Consider the following 17,024-nt stretch of genomic DNA (forward strand, 5'->3'; position numbering starts at 1 on the left):
TTTCATTTGGCATTTTTCTATACCTATCAAGAAACTTTGTAGTCCAATTGTTGTACTATCTTTAATTTCAAATAAAAATAAAAACTCAAATGTATTTATTCCAAATTTAAGTAAAAACATTTGACTCAAATAAAATAAAATAAAAAATCATTTTACAAAATGATGTATTGAAAACCTATTTTTCAAACACACAAATGTTTTAGATTGTGTGAGTGTTCTACAAATCTTGTACTAGAATCTTAGCAAAACCAAAAGTTTAACATGCCACATGCCATGGTTAAAATAGGGTGTTAGCAAACGTAGAAAGTCTCCGAAGATGAAACTTGAGCATCATGTTTACCAAATACTCCCATAAATAATGGCACAAAAGAAAGAGTGAACATTTTCAACTCTCTCTCTTTCTCTCTCTCTGTTCTTCTTCTCTCACTCACTCACTCATGCCTCACATTTCTCATCTTTCTCTCTCTCACTTTCACCCTGAAATACAGGACTCATTTTAATGACTACCCACCATTTTTGAACCTCTTTTTCTCTCACTCTTCTTCTTCACACTCCCTTTTCTCTTCATTGCTTCTGTCATCCTTTCCAAATCTTCCAAACTATAAAACCTCTCTTTACCTTAATCTCTTATATTTCTCATATCACAGTTTCTCAGATCTGTTCTCACTCTTTCTACATTTCCTCATCTTAGTTACAACCCTTTTGTAAAACATGAGTAAAGAAGAGATTTTGAAGATACAGGTACCATTTTTTTCTTCATAGCTTTAACTTTAAACGGTTACTTTTGAACCTTTTTTAACTTGTTAAGCTTAGTTTCTTGTTTTTCTTTTTCATTTTTGTCTTGTATGTTTCTATGTATGTGTTTATAAGCATATGTCATTTCCGATAAAGTAAAGAGTTTTGTTTTATCCTTTTTGTTGTATAATTCTTGTTATTTACGATGAAATTTTCTCTTTATTCTGTTTTTGGTTTTGGGATTGCTTGTGCATGCAGAAATGTGTTCTCAAAGTGAACATACACTGTGACGGTTGCAAGCAGAAAGTTAAGAAAATCTTGCAGAAGATTGATGGTATGTAATCCTTCTATTCACTCTTCTAATTTTTCAACACAACTAAAAAAAGTGTTTTTTTTTTCATTTCATTCACATTCATACTCTTAAAAAATGCTCTATTTTTCTTTCTTATTCATATCACCACCATGAAAATATTTGTGAAAAGGTTTGTTTTTTATGAGAAAAATCTGATTCTTCCACCACCCAAATCTTGAACATATAGGGGTTTTTACTACTGAGATAGATGCTGAGCAAGGGAAGGTGACCGTTTCTGGGAATGTGGACCCAAAAATTCTCATCAAGAAGCTTACAAAATCAGGGAAACATGCAGAGCTTTGGGGTGCTCCAAAGGCAAACAACAATAACCAGAACAATAACATTGCGAATCAGATGAAGAACATGCAAGTTGACAATGGAAAAGGTGGAGGAAACAACAATAACGGTAACAAGGGTCCAAAGGGTGCTGGAAATAACCAAAATCCACCAAAGGGTGGTGGTGGCGGCGGAGGTGGTGGTGGGCAAGGACAGAATCCTCAACTACAACAACTTCAGCAGCAACAACAACAGCAGCAACAGCTTCAGCAACAGTTGCAGCATCTGCAACAACTTCAGCAGATGAAGGGGTTTCAAGATCTGAAAATGCCTCAATTCAAGGACATGAATATGAAGATGCCACCGGGTAATCAAAACCCAAATATGAAAGCTGTTAAGTTTAATTTACCTGAAGATGATGATATGTCTGATGAGTTAGATGAGTTTGATGATGATGAGTATACTGATGATGAGTATGAGGATGAAATGGAACAACATCCTTTGAATAAGATGAAGCTTCCAATGGGTGGTAATGGTAATGGTAATGGTCCTCCTCATATGATGATGGGTGGTGGAAATCATCCACAGCTTATGAATGCTCCAAAGGGTGGTGGTGGCGGCGGTGGTGGAAATCATCCACAGCTTATGAATGGTCCGAAGGGTGGTGGTGGAGGTGGAGGTGGAAATGGTGGAGGTAATGGGAAGAAAGGTGGCGGCGGTGGTGGACCTGTGCCTGTTCAAGTCCATGGCATGGGTGGTGGAAATGATGGTAAAAATGGAGGAAAGAAAGGTGGTGGCGGTGGTGGTGGTGGTGGAGGGAATAATCCAAATCAAGGTGGAGTTAACAAAAACAATGGTGGTGGTAAAGGAGGTGGAATGCCAGAGGGTAAAAATGGAAACAAGAACGTTGGTGGAGGAGGTGGAGGTGGTGGTAATGGTGGAATTCCAAATAATAATGGGGGTAAAAAGGTAAATGTAATGGGAGGAGAAGGTGGTTTTCAAGGTATGATGAACAATGGATTTCCAAACATGGGTGGTGGTGCTGGTCATCATCCTAATATGGGCCCCATGGGCAACAACAACATGAGTGGTATCCCAATGGGAGGTGGTGCAATGGGAAACAACATGCCAATGATGAACCAAATGGGAGGAGGTAGTAACATCCCAGCTGTTCAAGGCCTACCTGCCGCCGCTGCCGGTGTCGGTGGTGGAGGATATTTCCAAGGCGGAGGTGGTGGCGGCGGCGCTGGTCAGGAGATGATGATGGGTGGAAATCCTTACCAACAACAACAATACATGGCTGCAATGATGAATCAACAAAGAGCCATACCTGCTGGTGGAGGAAACGATAGATTTCAACCAATGATGTATGCAAGACCACCCATGGCGGTCAATTACATGTATCCACCACCGTATAGCTACCCTCCACCACCACAACATCCTCAAGATCCATATTCCAACTTCTTCAACGACGAAAATACTTCAAGTTGCAGCATCATGTGAAATGTGACCAAGAACAAGATCAAGATTGTGACGAAGCTGACAAGAGAAGAACAAGAACAAGAAGTTTTAATTTTAGTTTGATTTTCAATTTTCTTTTTCTTTTGTCCTTTTTTTTTTCATCCAAGTTTTTTAAAAGTTAAAAAACCTGAACTTTAAATTACCATAGGGGAGTTTTAATTTATAGATTTTATTATTATTATTATATAATATAATATTTTATTATCTTTGGGAAGAAAGAATTATGAGATGTAATGGGATATGGTCCTCCATGTGAGATGTCTATGTATGTGTTTATATTCTGCAAAAACAGAAATAAAATTTCACAAAAAAATGGGGGAGAATGGGGTCAACAACAAAAAAAAATATTACAAAAGACTATCTCACTCATTTGTTAAACTTTTCAATTCTCAAGAACTAATTAGTAATTTATCTTTATCCTATAGTATTTTTGTTTATGATTTATTCTGGCACGCAGAGTAATGTGGTAATTAATTAAAAATTGAGTAGTACTAGTACTAGTACATAGCTTTTGGAGTATTATAATTATATAAATTGGTAGTACTGGTCCTTGTTTCAATGTGAGGAAATCATGGATGTGTGTGGGTGGTGGGGTGCACACTGATGAATTTGGGAATGGACCCCAACAATATAAACCTAAAACACTGTTTTTAATTTATAGGCTCTTGTGACTAGTGGGGTTTTATGGTGGGCCATATACATCATCACCATCGCTACAATTGTGATAAACACCAAATTCTTCTGTCAGGACTCTATTTAATTTATGCCATTAAAAATGTTACTACATTCCATTTAATAATACTAATAATCACTATTACTGTACACCCACTCATATAATTTGCACTACTAGCTAAACTAATCATTTAGCTCTACAACTCACTTTGCAACTCTTATTCCAAACTCTAAATCACTTTACAATTTTAATTTTAATAGTACAACATTAACAATATCTTTTTTAATAGGATTATATATATAATAGATTAATTATTTAATATATTTTTATAATAAAGATAGGAGAAAATATTAAATAATCCTTAGCTGTACAAATTGGAAACTCCACTAGCTAGGTGGTGTATTGTAGAATATATAGGATATTCATGCGGTTTGACTGTTAAATCTGATTAGCATTTCTTATATATATATATATATATATATATATATATATATATATATATATATATATATATATATATATTCTAAAATAAGAGTTAAAAAATTAGCTTTTAGTTTTTCAGTGTAAATAAATAAAAAAATTATGTTTGATAAATATATTTATATAGGATATTCATATGGGTTGACTGTTAAATCTGATATTAGTATTTCTTATATATATGAAATAACATTAAAAAATTAGCTTTTAGTTTATTTTTTAGTGTAAATAAATAAACAAATTGTGTTTAAATATATTTTACAAGAGTTAAAAAAATTAGCTTTTAGCAATTGATATTATATTTAATTTTATTTACATATTTAAAATTAGGTTTAATTGCAACTTTAGTTCTCTTATTTTATTTTTTTAAAATGGGATCAAAATTTCAAAAAAAATAAAATAAGAGGATTACAATTGTAATTAATCTTTAAAACTATATTATATATTTTTTATTATATTAGATTTCATTAATAACATTATAATTAGTTATCGGATCCCTTAACCTTTCGTTTTTAACTAAAAAACATTATACTTTAATCTTTTAAAATATTTCCGCTAATTGATATAGTTTTTTCCATCAAATTTTTGTCAAAAATCATTAATTCAATTGATAGGGCTTAACAAGGTTCAATATATATTGCGGACTCATCATATATATATATATATATATATATATATATATATATATATATATATATATATATATATATATATATATATATATATATATATATATATATTAAAAATTAGATTTAAGCGGTATGAATTTTATATTTGGAGTTTAAATATTTTTAAGAATTGTTATAATGTGTAAAATAAGTAAATTATGGTGCAAAACAGTAATACAAAAATTAAAGTACAGATACAGTATTACAAGAAACACAGTAATATTCTAATAAGATTTATAATTGCTTCCAGTTTCGTAGCATTTTCCTGGATGGATGAAGTAAGAGTAATACAAAATTTACAATTGCTTCCAGTTTTACACAAATTCTGCTCTAGGCGATCTTGGCCTGATGAAATTCGTCATAGTTACACATGAAACAGAAGGAGATATACCTGTCTACTCATAACTTCTTGATTGGTGCCACTCATTAATTTCAATCAACATGTCATGCCATCAAATGAAACAGCTTTTAAGTATAACACCTCTAACCAAAATATTGTTTCCGCCACGGAAAAGATCTTTGAAAATTGCTTGAGGACTGAGGAAGAAATAAAAGACTAGTAACATAGGAAGCTCATAGGCTTGTCCAGTGCTAGATTCATTATAGTTCAACTTAGGAAGCTCAGAGGGATGCGTAACAGGTTTTGATATGGTCTAAGAAGAAAAAAATACATACAAGATGATCAAACAATACCGTAGTATGAATGGTTATTAACATGCCCTTGATTTGCTTACCTGTTTTCCGGCCATTGCTCCACCCAGAAAAATGCTAAGAAACCTCATCTGTATCAACATAAAAAATCACATATCATTAACCAAACATCAAAATTGTTCGAAACGAAAATCCAACTTGTTCATTAGGAAGGTCAAGCGACGAGAAGTAAAGAAATGGTGTTAGGTTTTTGAGTTTCATGGTGGCCGGAGAGAAGAGAAAGAGAAGTAAGGAAATGGTGTTAGGATTTGATATTGAAAAACAAAAAATCCAAAAAAAAATCAAAAGTTAGACAAATATTAAAAGTTCATCAAAACTGTCATGAACACAATAGTTAAAGTTTTTTCTTGAAAATCAACGGAAAAGATCAATTAGACTAACAAAAAAAATTAAATAAATATGTTTTTTATTTATAATGAGTGATTTAGTTGATTATTTTAGATAAATTAAAAAAATGAATAAATAACAGAAAGAATAATGTTTTTACTAGATTACTTTTATCATATATCATAAATAATGAAAGTAATATAAAATTGAAAAAATATATTAAAAATTAAAATTGATAATTCTTTTTAAAATATTATTTTATTCAAAATAAATCATCATTGTGAGATTAAAAGTAGTATGTAACGTTTTTCTAATTAAAGAATTAAAATAAAATATTAGATTAAGTTAAAGATTAAAAATGTATTAAAACTTAAATAACAACTAACCCAATAATAGTAATATATAAAATATAATATAATAAAAATTATTAATTAAAAAACATTTTTATATCATCTTATATTTTCTTTATTACTATCATCTTACATTTATCAATTATTGGAATCACTTATATATCAAATATTTTAATTTATTTACTAATTACTAATTATCAATTATAAACTATTTTCATTAAATAGATTTTAAATGCACAATTAAATTTAATCTCTGGAGTCGAAAAAAAATACAATAGAGAAGAAATCTTTAAAAAAGAATACAACAAAGAAGAAATCTTTAAAAATAATAATAATAATGTAAGAGAAAGCACCCGAAAGAAGTTACTCCGCCAACGAAGTATTAGCTGTGAAAATCAGAAAAACACTTAGAAGATTTTTTTGACGACAGAGACAATCTAACAACTTTTATAAACAAGATCTAACGGCGTTGCGTTGACACTAATTTGACACATCCATGTTTTTGTAAGAGTCTAGTCGTGTCAATACAATACAAGGACAAACAAAGGGTATCAGTACACTATCATACACTATCATAACATAACAACTTTTTTTTATAAAGAAAAAAAGACCTATGTGGGGTCCATTATTCGTGATCATCATAGATAGGTCACATGATTATCATGATAATGATGGGGTCATCTAACTCCATCCATCCATCTAAATCTAATCACCACAGTCATTGTCTGATTCCATTGTGTGGGCTCCATCTATTTCTATGTTTTTTGTAACATCATTAATGGACTAATTAGGGTTAAGCTAAATTCAACTCTTGATCATTTTATGACTAGTTTATTGTGGACAGTTATTGAAAGTCACTAGTCAAAAATGTTGAGGAAGGAAACTATTTAATGTGATATAGTAATGATTTTATTAAGCGTTGAACTTTGACTCGTTTCTTTTATTTTTCAATCGGCGTGATCAATCGCTTTCTCACTTCATATCAATAAGGATGAATGAATGCAGGTGACATCATCATTAATATTTTCAGTCTTTTTGTTTAAGTAAGTTATTTATATCAATAGTAATATATATTCTTTGATATAAATATAATATCAAATGAATTTGAATGTATTGTCATTTTTAGATGCATTGCCAAATTGGTTTGACTTGGATTAAATTAAAATAAATTGGTTAGTGAAGTCATTTAAAATCTTGTAGTTGAGTTAAATTTATATAATTTAGAAGTTCAATCTAACGAAAATTTAGTAGTTTAGGGTTTGATAAATTAAATCATGAGATAAAACGAATTCTAAACTTCCAAAAACAAAATATAAAAAAGTTGTGTTATTATTAGTCAACTAATAAAAGTTATATTGTATATCAGATTTCTATGTGAACATTGAACTTTACAATTATATTTGTGAATTTTTAATATATATATATATATCCTGAAAGAATAGTAATTCTTTTAAAATATTTTTAGTATACAAGAATTCTTTTTATGACGCTAACAAAGATCTCAATTATAAGTGTATCAAACGCTCCATGCATTTCATTTTAATAAATGGTGAGCTCGTTATTTTATTTTTCTATAAATACAATTTTAATTCATTCTTTTTCCTCGTATACTGATTTGGACGTTGTAGTGTTAATTTTGCAAGTCTTCATTCTCCACCACGCCGAAAGCTTAAATCTATCATCATTTTCGATCCTCACTCCATTTTTGGTTCTAGAATGGAAAAATGTGCCGACTGTGGGGAAGAAAACTTTTGATTCATGTGATTTCCACGCCCACACATTTAATTCATAATACATTAATTTGTAACCTCATTAGGTCACTGAAACAAGAGCATTCAGAATCGAACATGGAGATCCTTCGCATTCGATCCAATCAAGCATCGTTTTAACTTAAATTTCTTCGAATTTCCAAATCTCTAATTCCTATGATTTCAAGTGATGGTTGAGTCCAAAGCTACTCGGTCTACCGTTACGAGTGAAACTATTGTTGTTGCTCAAGCAATGATCAATCAACCACCTATACCTCCACCTCCTCAGCAAAGCGTCGTGAATCTAGAAGCAGCGATTCCACTGCATCCAAACTTAGTTCAAACTCCTCAAATAGTTGAATTTGTCCAATTACCTCCGATTAGACCTCAAATTCCCCTTTCCAGTTGCACAGTCAGAAGTCTTTCATGGTTTCCATTTGCAAGGCGCTAACGAGTCATTGAAAAACATGCATTATATTGTTCAACAACATAACTCGCTTGCGTTTGAAGAAAGGTTGATATGCCTTGAAGAAAGTCTCCACAATACTCCCCCGCGCGGGAACCCTATCCAAGAGACTATATTAAGAAGGAATCATGTTGTCATCCCGAAGCTGACCAGGGCGAAGAAGAACGAAACTGATAAGTCAAAAAAGTCAACATAGGAGTAGGAAACATCAAAGTACCCTTCAAAGTCCCGAGGCATACAGGGACAATCACACTTATTCCCCTGACCAAGAAGAAGATCGGTCGGTGAATGTTCAACCAAAACATCCCATGTGTGCCTTGGAAAGTAAAATACCACGATCTATGGAGAATCCGTCCAAACTAAGTGAGTACGATGGAAAGGAAAATCCATACGTGCTCGTGCAACTCATAAATGAGCGACTGAACTACTTCAACACTGACGAAGCATCTAAATGCAAGTTGTTTGCTCTGACCCTGATCAGATCGGCCAGATTGTGGTTTAATAGTCTACCTGATGAGAATATTCAATCATTGACTGACTTCTGTAAACGATTCTTCGAGCATTTCACTTTCGAAAAACGACAGTTGATAACTAGAGCCACTTTAAACGGAATTGTCTCTAATCTTTTAGTTTTAGCAACCACCATAATCACCATAAGAGGAGAGTTTTGACCTTATCTTCTGCTTGATTCTTTGTGGAAAAGGTACATATATCTAAATTCTCACATTAATGCATAAGCTTCATTGTCTAACTTTTGTAAATCACATAAGTTTTAACATTAGAATGCATAGTATTTTATATAGAAATACAATCCAAACAAATACTATATTTATTGGGAAAAAATCCACACAATCATATAAAAGTAGAAAAGAAATTTTTAATCAACATGAAAACTATCCAGATAGGGGTAATTTCGGAAGAAAAAGAGTTTAATATTTTTCTCAGTATAGTACTAGTACTAATTAATTGCCTTAAAAACAAAGCTGTACTACTAGTATTAAAAAAAAGTACCAGTAGTATTACTGGTATTAGATATGAGAGAGGGGTGTGGTAAAGTGCAGTGAGACTCATCAAAAGTAGCAATGTACAACCATGTTTGACACGTTAGATTATAAAGAGAATCATGATGATCAGTAAGAGTCGTGCGCTACTGTACTGTGTGCTTGCTTACGCAACTTGCGGTACAGCCTACGCTTCGCACGGGTGCTGCTGCTACCTCAACCAACATTTAATGTGATTCCGACCCGATCCGGTAATTCTTCCGTACCCATTTTGTAACGGAGTTAACGTCGTTATTATTTATTCCGTTAGATGATATTCCGATTCTAACTAAGTACAACGTGTGTCGGTTTGGTTTTTTTTTTTTTTAAGGAAAAGTGGAATTAAATTGATTTTTCTAAAAAAGTTATGCAAATTCTAAATTGATTGAAAATGGATTATTTTGGTTTGTTTTTTTATGAAAAAATTAAATAAAGCTTTAGTTTATATAAATATTTTGTGACTTATATATTTTTGATGTTTACATCACAAGCTTTGTCTTTAGTGCTTCTAAGTTTTTTAACAAGCTTAAGAATGATTAGGGTTTGATCAAAATCTGTTTGATTTTTTATTATTATGTTAAATTATAATTTGTAATTTTTGTTTTTAACTCACATGCATTTAATTGGGTGTTGAATTGTAATTTCTTATGTCAAAGCAGGTTGCTCGACAAAGTAAGGAAGTGTCGAACCACCTAGTGTGTTGAGTTGTGTTAGTGTGTCGAAGTGCCGAAGCATGTTGCTTCACATAGGATTTCGACTTAAGTCTATTTTAGTAGTATTAGCTATTTTGGGCTTTTATAGTTTTGAGTTTTGATTTGAGATCTAAATTAATCTAAATCTATAAATAGATAGAGTAACCCTTATTTTTGTAATGAGGTGAAGAGAGTATTCATAACACATGTAATTCACAGTATTTTGCAGTTGCAAAGTGAATAAGAAGTTTTCCGCAGTTTGTGAGCAGAGAGAAACTCTGCAAAATTCTAATTTTTCTTCTCTTTCATCGTTCTTTACACTCTTTCTTTCTCTATTGTTCTTTCTTTTTATTGCTATTGTGTGGGTGATAACATTCTTGTTCATCAAGATTGATTGAAATTTTCCATAGGTTTTGGAGGATTTCTAACATCTGGTATAAAGAGCCCCGATTTAATCGATTTGTGGGAAGAAAATCACCATGACAACGAATCATCCAAACAGACATTTTCCAGCAAATCTTCTGATTCTCAAGAACAACAATTATGAGAATTGGTGCAAGCAGATACATATTGTGTTCTGTTATCAATATCTTTGTGATCTTGTGAAGGAAAGAGTAGCAACGCTTGCAGAAGCCGCAATAGATCAAGAAAAGGCTGCACATAAAGAATTGAAGAAGAAAGATTATAAAGCTCTCTTTATAATCCATCAATATGTTGATGCAGATAACTTTAAAAAGGTTAGTGATGTAGAGTCAGCGAAAGAAGCATGGGAAATTCTGAAGAAATCGTTTGGAGACACGGAGAAGGTGAAAGAGGTGAGGTTACAAACTCACAAAAGAACGTATGAACTGCTTCAGATGGAAGACAATGAAAGCATAACTGATGTCTTCACCAAGGTTACGAAACTGGTGAATCAAATCAAGGTATGTGGAAAAATATTGATATCAAGATCTGTTGTTGGAAAGATCTTGAGGTCGTCGGCTCCAAAGTTCAACCACGTGGTAGTAGCCATAGAAGAGTCGAAAGATTTTTCAAAATTGGCAAAGGAAGAGCTTCAAGGGACGCTTGAATCTCATGAACAAAGAATGGCTGAAAGAGTTGCAGGAAAGTCGAAGAGTGATATGGCTTTGTAGGCTCAATCAGCAAAAGAAAGAAAAGGCAAAGGAAGCTGGAATGACAACAAAGGCAGAAGAGGTTACAACAATTCGACTGGTCGAAATCAACAAGAAGGAAACTGGTCGAATCAGAAAAAACCCTAGAACCAAGGCAACCAAAGAGGTGGTGTTGCAGGTAGAGGAAGAGGTGGTGGTTAAAAGCCAAACAAGAGTCACATTTAGTGTTACAATTGTCAGAAGTATGGTCATTATTCTAGTGATTATCCAGAAAAGCAGAAGAATCAAGAAACTTATGCAAAACTGGCGAAACATGAAAAAGAAGAGAAGTTGTTGATGGTTACAACAAGAGAAGAAGAGAGATTCAAGGATCAATTGTACTTGGACTCAGGATGCTCATCACACATGTCTGGAAGGAAAGATTGGTTTGTCAACATAAAGCCCTCAATGAAGAACATGGTGAAATTTGCAAATGACAACACTCTAGCAGTTGAAGGTGTTGGTGATGTTCTGATTATGAGGAAAGATGGCAAGAGGTCAGTAATTTCAAATGGTTTGTACATACCAGGCATGAAGAGTAATTTTCCCAGCATAGGGAAGTTGGTCGAAAAGAAATACAAGGTGTCGATCGAAGACAAGATGATGAGAGTTCTCGACTCAAATGGAAGGTTGGTCTTGAAGGCTCCAATGTCTAAGAATAGAACCTTCAAGATTGAGCTTAATGTGATGAAGCATAAGTGCCTTACAACAACAACCATCAGAGATGAATGGATATGGCATTATAGACTTGGCCATCTCAATTTTCAAAGACATCAGAGATTTGAAGAGAACAAATATGGTTTCAGGATTACCAGAAATCGATATTCCAAACGAAGTGTGTGAAAAATGCGTGCAGGCGAAGCAGCATAAGAACAGCTTCAGTAAGGATGCAGGAAGCAGGTCGAAGGAAATTCTTGAAGTTATATACTATGATGTATGTGGCCCTGTCTAGGTGGATTCGATTGGAGGTAACGAATACTTTGTTACATTCATAGATGATTTCAGTCGAAATTTGTGGTCTTACCTGATCCAAAAGAAAAGTGAAGTGATCAAGGTATTTTCCAAGTTTAAATTTATGGTCGAAAGATAGAGCGGTCGAAAGATCAAGGTTTTGAGAACTGATGGTGGTGGAGAATATGTGTCGAAAGACTTCGATGCATTATGTATGAAAGAAGGGATTGTGCATGAGGTGGTGTCACCCTACACTCCACAATAAAAAATGGAGTCGTAGAGAGGAATAATAGAACCATTATGAATATGGTTAGAAATATGTTGAAAGGCAAGCATCTACCCAAAGAATTATGGGGAGAAGTTGTGTCGACTGCGACATATATCCTGAACAGATGTCCGATGAAGAAGCTAGAAGGCTCACGCCAGAAGAATGTTGGTCTGGTGTCAAGCCTAACTTGAGTCATCTGAGGGTGTTTAGATATATAGCACATAGACATGTGCCAGATGAGTTGAGAAGAAAACCTGATGACAAGTCGAGTCAGATCATCCTGATGGGATATCATTCGACTAGAGGATACAAGTTGTTCGACTCAATGAACAAACAAGTGGTGATCAGCAGGCACGTGATCATAGATGAGCTTAAGGAGTGGGATTGGACTGATAATGTCAAGAAAGATTCAGTGAGAACCTTTTGTGATGAACCAGCTAGTGAAGTCGAAAGAGAAGTTCGACAGGAAGAAGTCAGAGGTGAAGCAAGCACAAGCAGACCTCAGAGAACAAGACATATGCCTGCAAGATTGCAAGAATTTGTGATTACATTAGATGATGTGGTCGATGAAGAAGGTGAGCTGGTACATTATGCTTTCTACGCAGATGTCGAACCTGTCAATGCAATTGAGGCATTGAAAGATTCAAAGTGGATGAAAGCAATGGACGAAGAACTCAAGTCAATCGAAGTCAACAACACTTGGTCACTTGTCGAATTGCCCCAAGACAAGAAGGAAATCGATGTGAAGTGGGTATACAAGGTGAAGTTGAATCCCAAAGGAGAAGTGACTCGACACAAGGCGAGACTTGTGGCGAAAGGATTTCTTCAGAAAGAAGGAATCGACTTCGATGAGGTTTTTGCACCTGTTGTGACGCATCCGCGAAAAACAACCGGCGGGCTAAAACAAAAACAACACAGAGCCGCCACCGTGCGTTATTTATCCCAAAAGAGGGAAAGGAAACGCTCGAAGTAAACCTGGGAAAAGCATGGTCTCGCGACCAAAGAGAATGGGATCGGGAGTCGGTTACGCAAGGGGAAGGTATTAGCACCCCTCACGTCCGTCGTACTCGACGGGATCCACGCTCAAAAGATAGAAAAAGGTTGCTAAAACAAACATCACACACACACACTGAAGACAACACAGGTGGGAGAAGAGGGGAGAGGGCTCGCTAGGACATCGCATCCTATGCCTACGTATCTCGTCTGGAACGAGAATCAGAGCTGCCGTAGTTCGGCTCACGCACGCCAAGCAGAACACACACCAACACAGGCAAACTTGGAACCCGAACGCCAATCGCTGGACTTACATCGGCTTCCGAACCAAACAAACACACTCAGGATACGGACAGCCAATCGCTGGTCTTACATCCATATCCTGGCACACAAGAGGGTTAACAAGCAAACACACACAAAAAGAAAAAAAGTGCCCGGAGAGACCTCGCACGGTCTCCTGCCTACGTACCTCATCTGGTATGAGGATCAGGGCGACGTAGTTCCCCTGAATGGGAAAGAAATTCCAACCAGATACAAAGGGAGACACACTACTAGGGAGCTGTACTCGAGCCTAGTGTTATCATGCATCATTGCCCTATGTTATGGTTTCTACCTACTTGCACAACAACAAGCTAATCCTAACCAGGAAGAAGCAAAACATGCAAGCATAAACAAAGCAAATCAAACATTCACAAGTAGCACACACTATATCCAATCAAGTGAGGCTCAAACAAAGGGTCAGACTGCCAAGGCAAGTCATCTGTACAAGGGTGGTGTTAGCTCTTAACCCTGACATTGAGAGTCAGGGTGAAGCAGATGAAAGGTGAGTGAAGATTAGACTTCACAGCTCTTATCCCTGGCCAGGGAGAGCTTCAGACAAAGGAGTGTGGGTTCAGAAAGTGGGAACCCTTCTACACTCATGACTCTGACTCGACTGTACAAATGTACGAGATCTTGGGTTAATGTCCCAATGCATCAACACAGTGGTGTGAGCAGAGGGACGACTCAACAGAATAGCGGGAGATAGATTGCGTATCTCTTTTGTCCGCCAATTGCCTTAATCAAGGTCTTTTCCTGCTTGGGGACAAAAGTAAACAATCACAAACATCGCCTCTTAAGGAGGACTTCAGACAGTTGCCTGGCTAAATAACAAGCCAGGTCTTCCAGACTACATGGAGACAAGAGAGTCTACCTCAACTGGTTTATACAACCAAGCAGCAGCACAACAAGTTCTTAAAGAACTAAAGCGACTATGGTACCTGAAATCAATCTAATACAGTCAGTATTCAAGTCACACAGTCAAAACAGACAGCATAAGAATCAACAGTCAATGTAATCAAACAATGCAATGTGCAGAGCACAATCAACTCAAGTGAGCCAAGCACAAGCTCAAAGCAAGTGAGCCAATCATCCTACAAAACACACAAGTTAGTTCACATCAAGCAACCAAACTCAATTTAATCAACTTGCATTTTTCTCCTTAAAGCATTTGCATCTCAACCTGAAACACAACTCAAAAGTGAGAAACAAGACCACTAGGACAAGCCTAGGGTCCAAAGGGGATGAAAAATCCAAAACAGCAAGTGAAAATTATCCAAAACCACAATCAAACAATTTAGAAACAAAGCCAATTGGTCCCCTGCTCATATCATTCATTATCATCATTTTATGAAAGAAAAGGCATCAAACATGCAATTTGCAACCTCAAAGGACCAAACAGAATGATCATCATCAAAAGCATATCAAAACACTTCAATAAATTCCACAAAAATTCAAGTCTAAACAGAACATATCCAATGAATAGCATATCAAATTTCAGCTCATTTGGATCAAGGGAAGTAGGGCAATGAAATTCATAAAGTTCAGACAAGTTCAAACAAGCCAACACATGGTATCAAAACAAGCACCAACTTCCATCAAGCATAAAACAGTGACGATACATGATAAATGAATGGGATCAAAACCACAATGACCTATAATGTTTCTAGAATCACTCCACCAAATTTCACAATCATCCAATTAACCATGAGAATTTCACAAATCAAACACCAACATGTGTCACAAAAAATCAACAAATGACCAAACAGGAGAGAAAATTCCAATCAAATAGGAAATGAACTCAATAAATCCAGAAAAATTCACATGTAATCTCAACATCCATATGCTCAATCATGCAAAAATTTGGCTCAATCCAATGTCCACAAGTACATCAAATAAAATCATGAAATTCACCAAGCATGGTGTGACACAAATTGTCACACCTCTAATCAAAAATTCATATCTCATCAACCAGGTATCCAAAAATTGCAAACCACATATCAAAATCACCAGCAAAGAGTCCAGAACATGCAAAAAAAATTTCAAGCATTTCTATGGAAGCATCATCATTTTATGAAGGAAATGGTAAAACATACACATGAAGCATACATCCAAACAATCCCTAGGCATTTTATTTTTTCACACGTGCACAAAAAATCATAAAAATCACCATTAAAAACTACACATCACAAGGAGAATAATGCAAAAAACCTCACAAAATTTAGACAATAAATGAATTAGTTATGGATTTTCTAAGATCATGCATCAAAGTGAAATAAAATGAAAAAGAAAAATGAAATAACAAAAAGAATATTGGAAAATGGCAAATCTGTAATATTGAACAACACGACCAAAACACGGTCGTTTCACTTAAAGCAGTGGCGCGCTCCTATTGGTGGACGATGGCGGTAAACAGAATTCAAAAACAAGGCCAAGGCATTTTGGATCAAACGCGTATCTGGACATGTTCTTCATCAAGAACAAACACAGAATTTCCAGAATTTGGACATGAACATTTTTTAACCAAAATTGACAAATGATACATCAAAATCACCAGCAAAGCACGTACATCATGGATATGCAATTGGTTTGACCTAATTCCTATCATGCTAACCGGATCGAATGAAAAAAGGATTGCACATCAAACTTCAATTCAAGATTTCTCATCCAATACTTAATCAAATCAAAAACCACAAGTTGCATGATGATCTACATTGAAAGATCTACACAAACCACCTAACAATTCATGCAATTAAAGAGATCGAAAATTTACCTCTTGGAGATAGCAGTGGTAAATTCGTGCTCCTCAATGTCCAAACAGCTAAAACAGATGAAGTTTATTGATGAGGAAAGTGATTGGAATGAATGCCCTAGCTCCACGATGCTCCAGATCCTAGATTCACTAATTTGCCATGGAAGTGTGAGGTTATGACAGTCCAAAATCCTCTATGTTCTGGCCTTGATTTTGCAAAACAGTTCCTCCATGATGATTATAGAAGATAGATCCAATAAGAATGATCGAAAATGATGAAGAAATCACTGAGAATTGATGAAAAAAGTGTGTAGAAATTTTGGAGAATTGAGAGGTTTTGGAGGGAAAATCTGTTAGAATCTTGAAGAATGTGAAGTGATTATGATATTCTGTTATGCTTAACCTCTTATACCACATACTAATCCACTTGTTAATCACAATTAGCAAAAATCAAGTGTATTAGTGAAAATGAGTTTTAAGTGAAATAACCAAAAAGTCCTTTTCCAAATTAAGCAATGTAACAGTCCAAACTTGGTTCAAGCAAGTTTTAAATAC

The 17,024-nt window shown here is 34.8% G+C and overlaps 1 protein-coding gene and 1 long non-coding RNA gene across 2 annotated transcripts; one reads left to right on the forward strand and one right to left on the reverse strand.

Moving 5' to 3' along the window:
• Positions 1 to 249: 249 nt before the first annotated feature.
• LOC127078561 (heavy metal-associated isoprenylated plant protein 33) lies at positions 250 to 3,088 on the forward strand. Its single transcript, XM_051019008.1, has 3 exons — positions 250 to 741; positions 994 to 1,069; positions 1,275 to 3,088. The coding sequence occupies exons 1-3, from the start codon at positions 712 to 714 to the stop codon at positions 2,864 to 2,866; spliced, it is 1,698 nt and encodes a 565-aa protein (XP_050874965.1). The 5' UTR covers positions 250 to 711; the 3' UTR covers positions 2,867 to 3,088.
• A 1,816-nt stretch (positions 3,089 to 4,904) lies between these two features.
• On the reverse strand, positions 4,905 to 6,636 carry LOC127078566 (uncharacterized). The gene is made up of 2 exons (XR_007787859.1): positions 6,444 to 6,636; positions 4,905 to 5,484 (listed from the first exon to the last, which is right to left on the reverse strand). It is a non-coding gene; the product is annotated as an uncharacterized LOC127078566 (long non-coding RNA).
• Between the last annotated feature and the right edge of the window lie 10,388 nt (positions 6,637 to 17,024).

This window comes from Lathyrus oleraceus, chromosome 1, assembly GCF_024323335.1.
Source record: "Lathyrus oleraceus cultivar Zhongwan6 chromosome 1, CAAS_Psat_ZW6_1.0, whole genome shotgun sequence".
Lineage (NCBI taxonomy): Eukaryota > Viridiplantae > Streptophyta > Magnoliopsida > Fabales > Fabaceae > Lathyrus > Lathyrus oleraceus.

Bases quoted from the DNA above. Each gene is read 5' to 3' on its own strand.
- LOC127078561 (XM_051019008.1), top strand. From the start codon at position 712: ATGAGTAAAGAAGAGATTTTGAAGATACAG. The intron at 742-993 runs GTACCATTTTTT...TTGTGCATGCAG, and splicing joins AAGAGATTTTGAAGATACAG to AAATGTGTTCTCAAAGTGAA. The intron at 1,070-1,274 runs GTATGTAATCCT...TTGAACATATAG, and splicing joins AATCTTGCAGAAGATTGATG to GGGTTTTTACTACTGAGATA.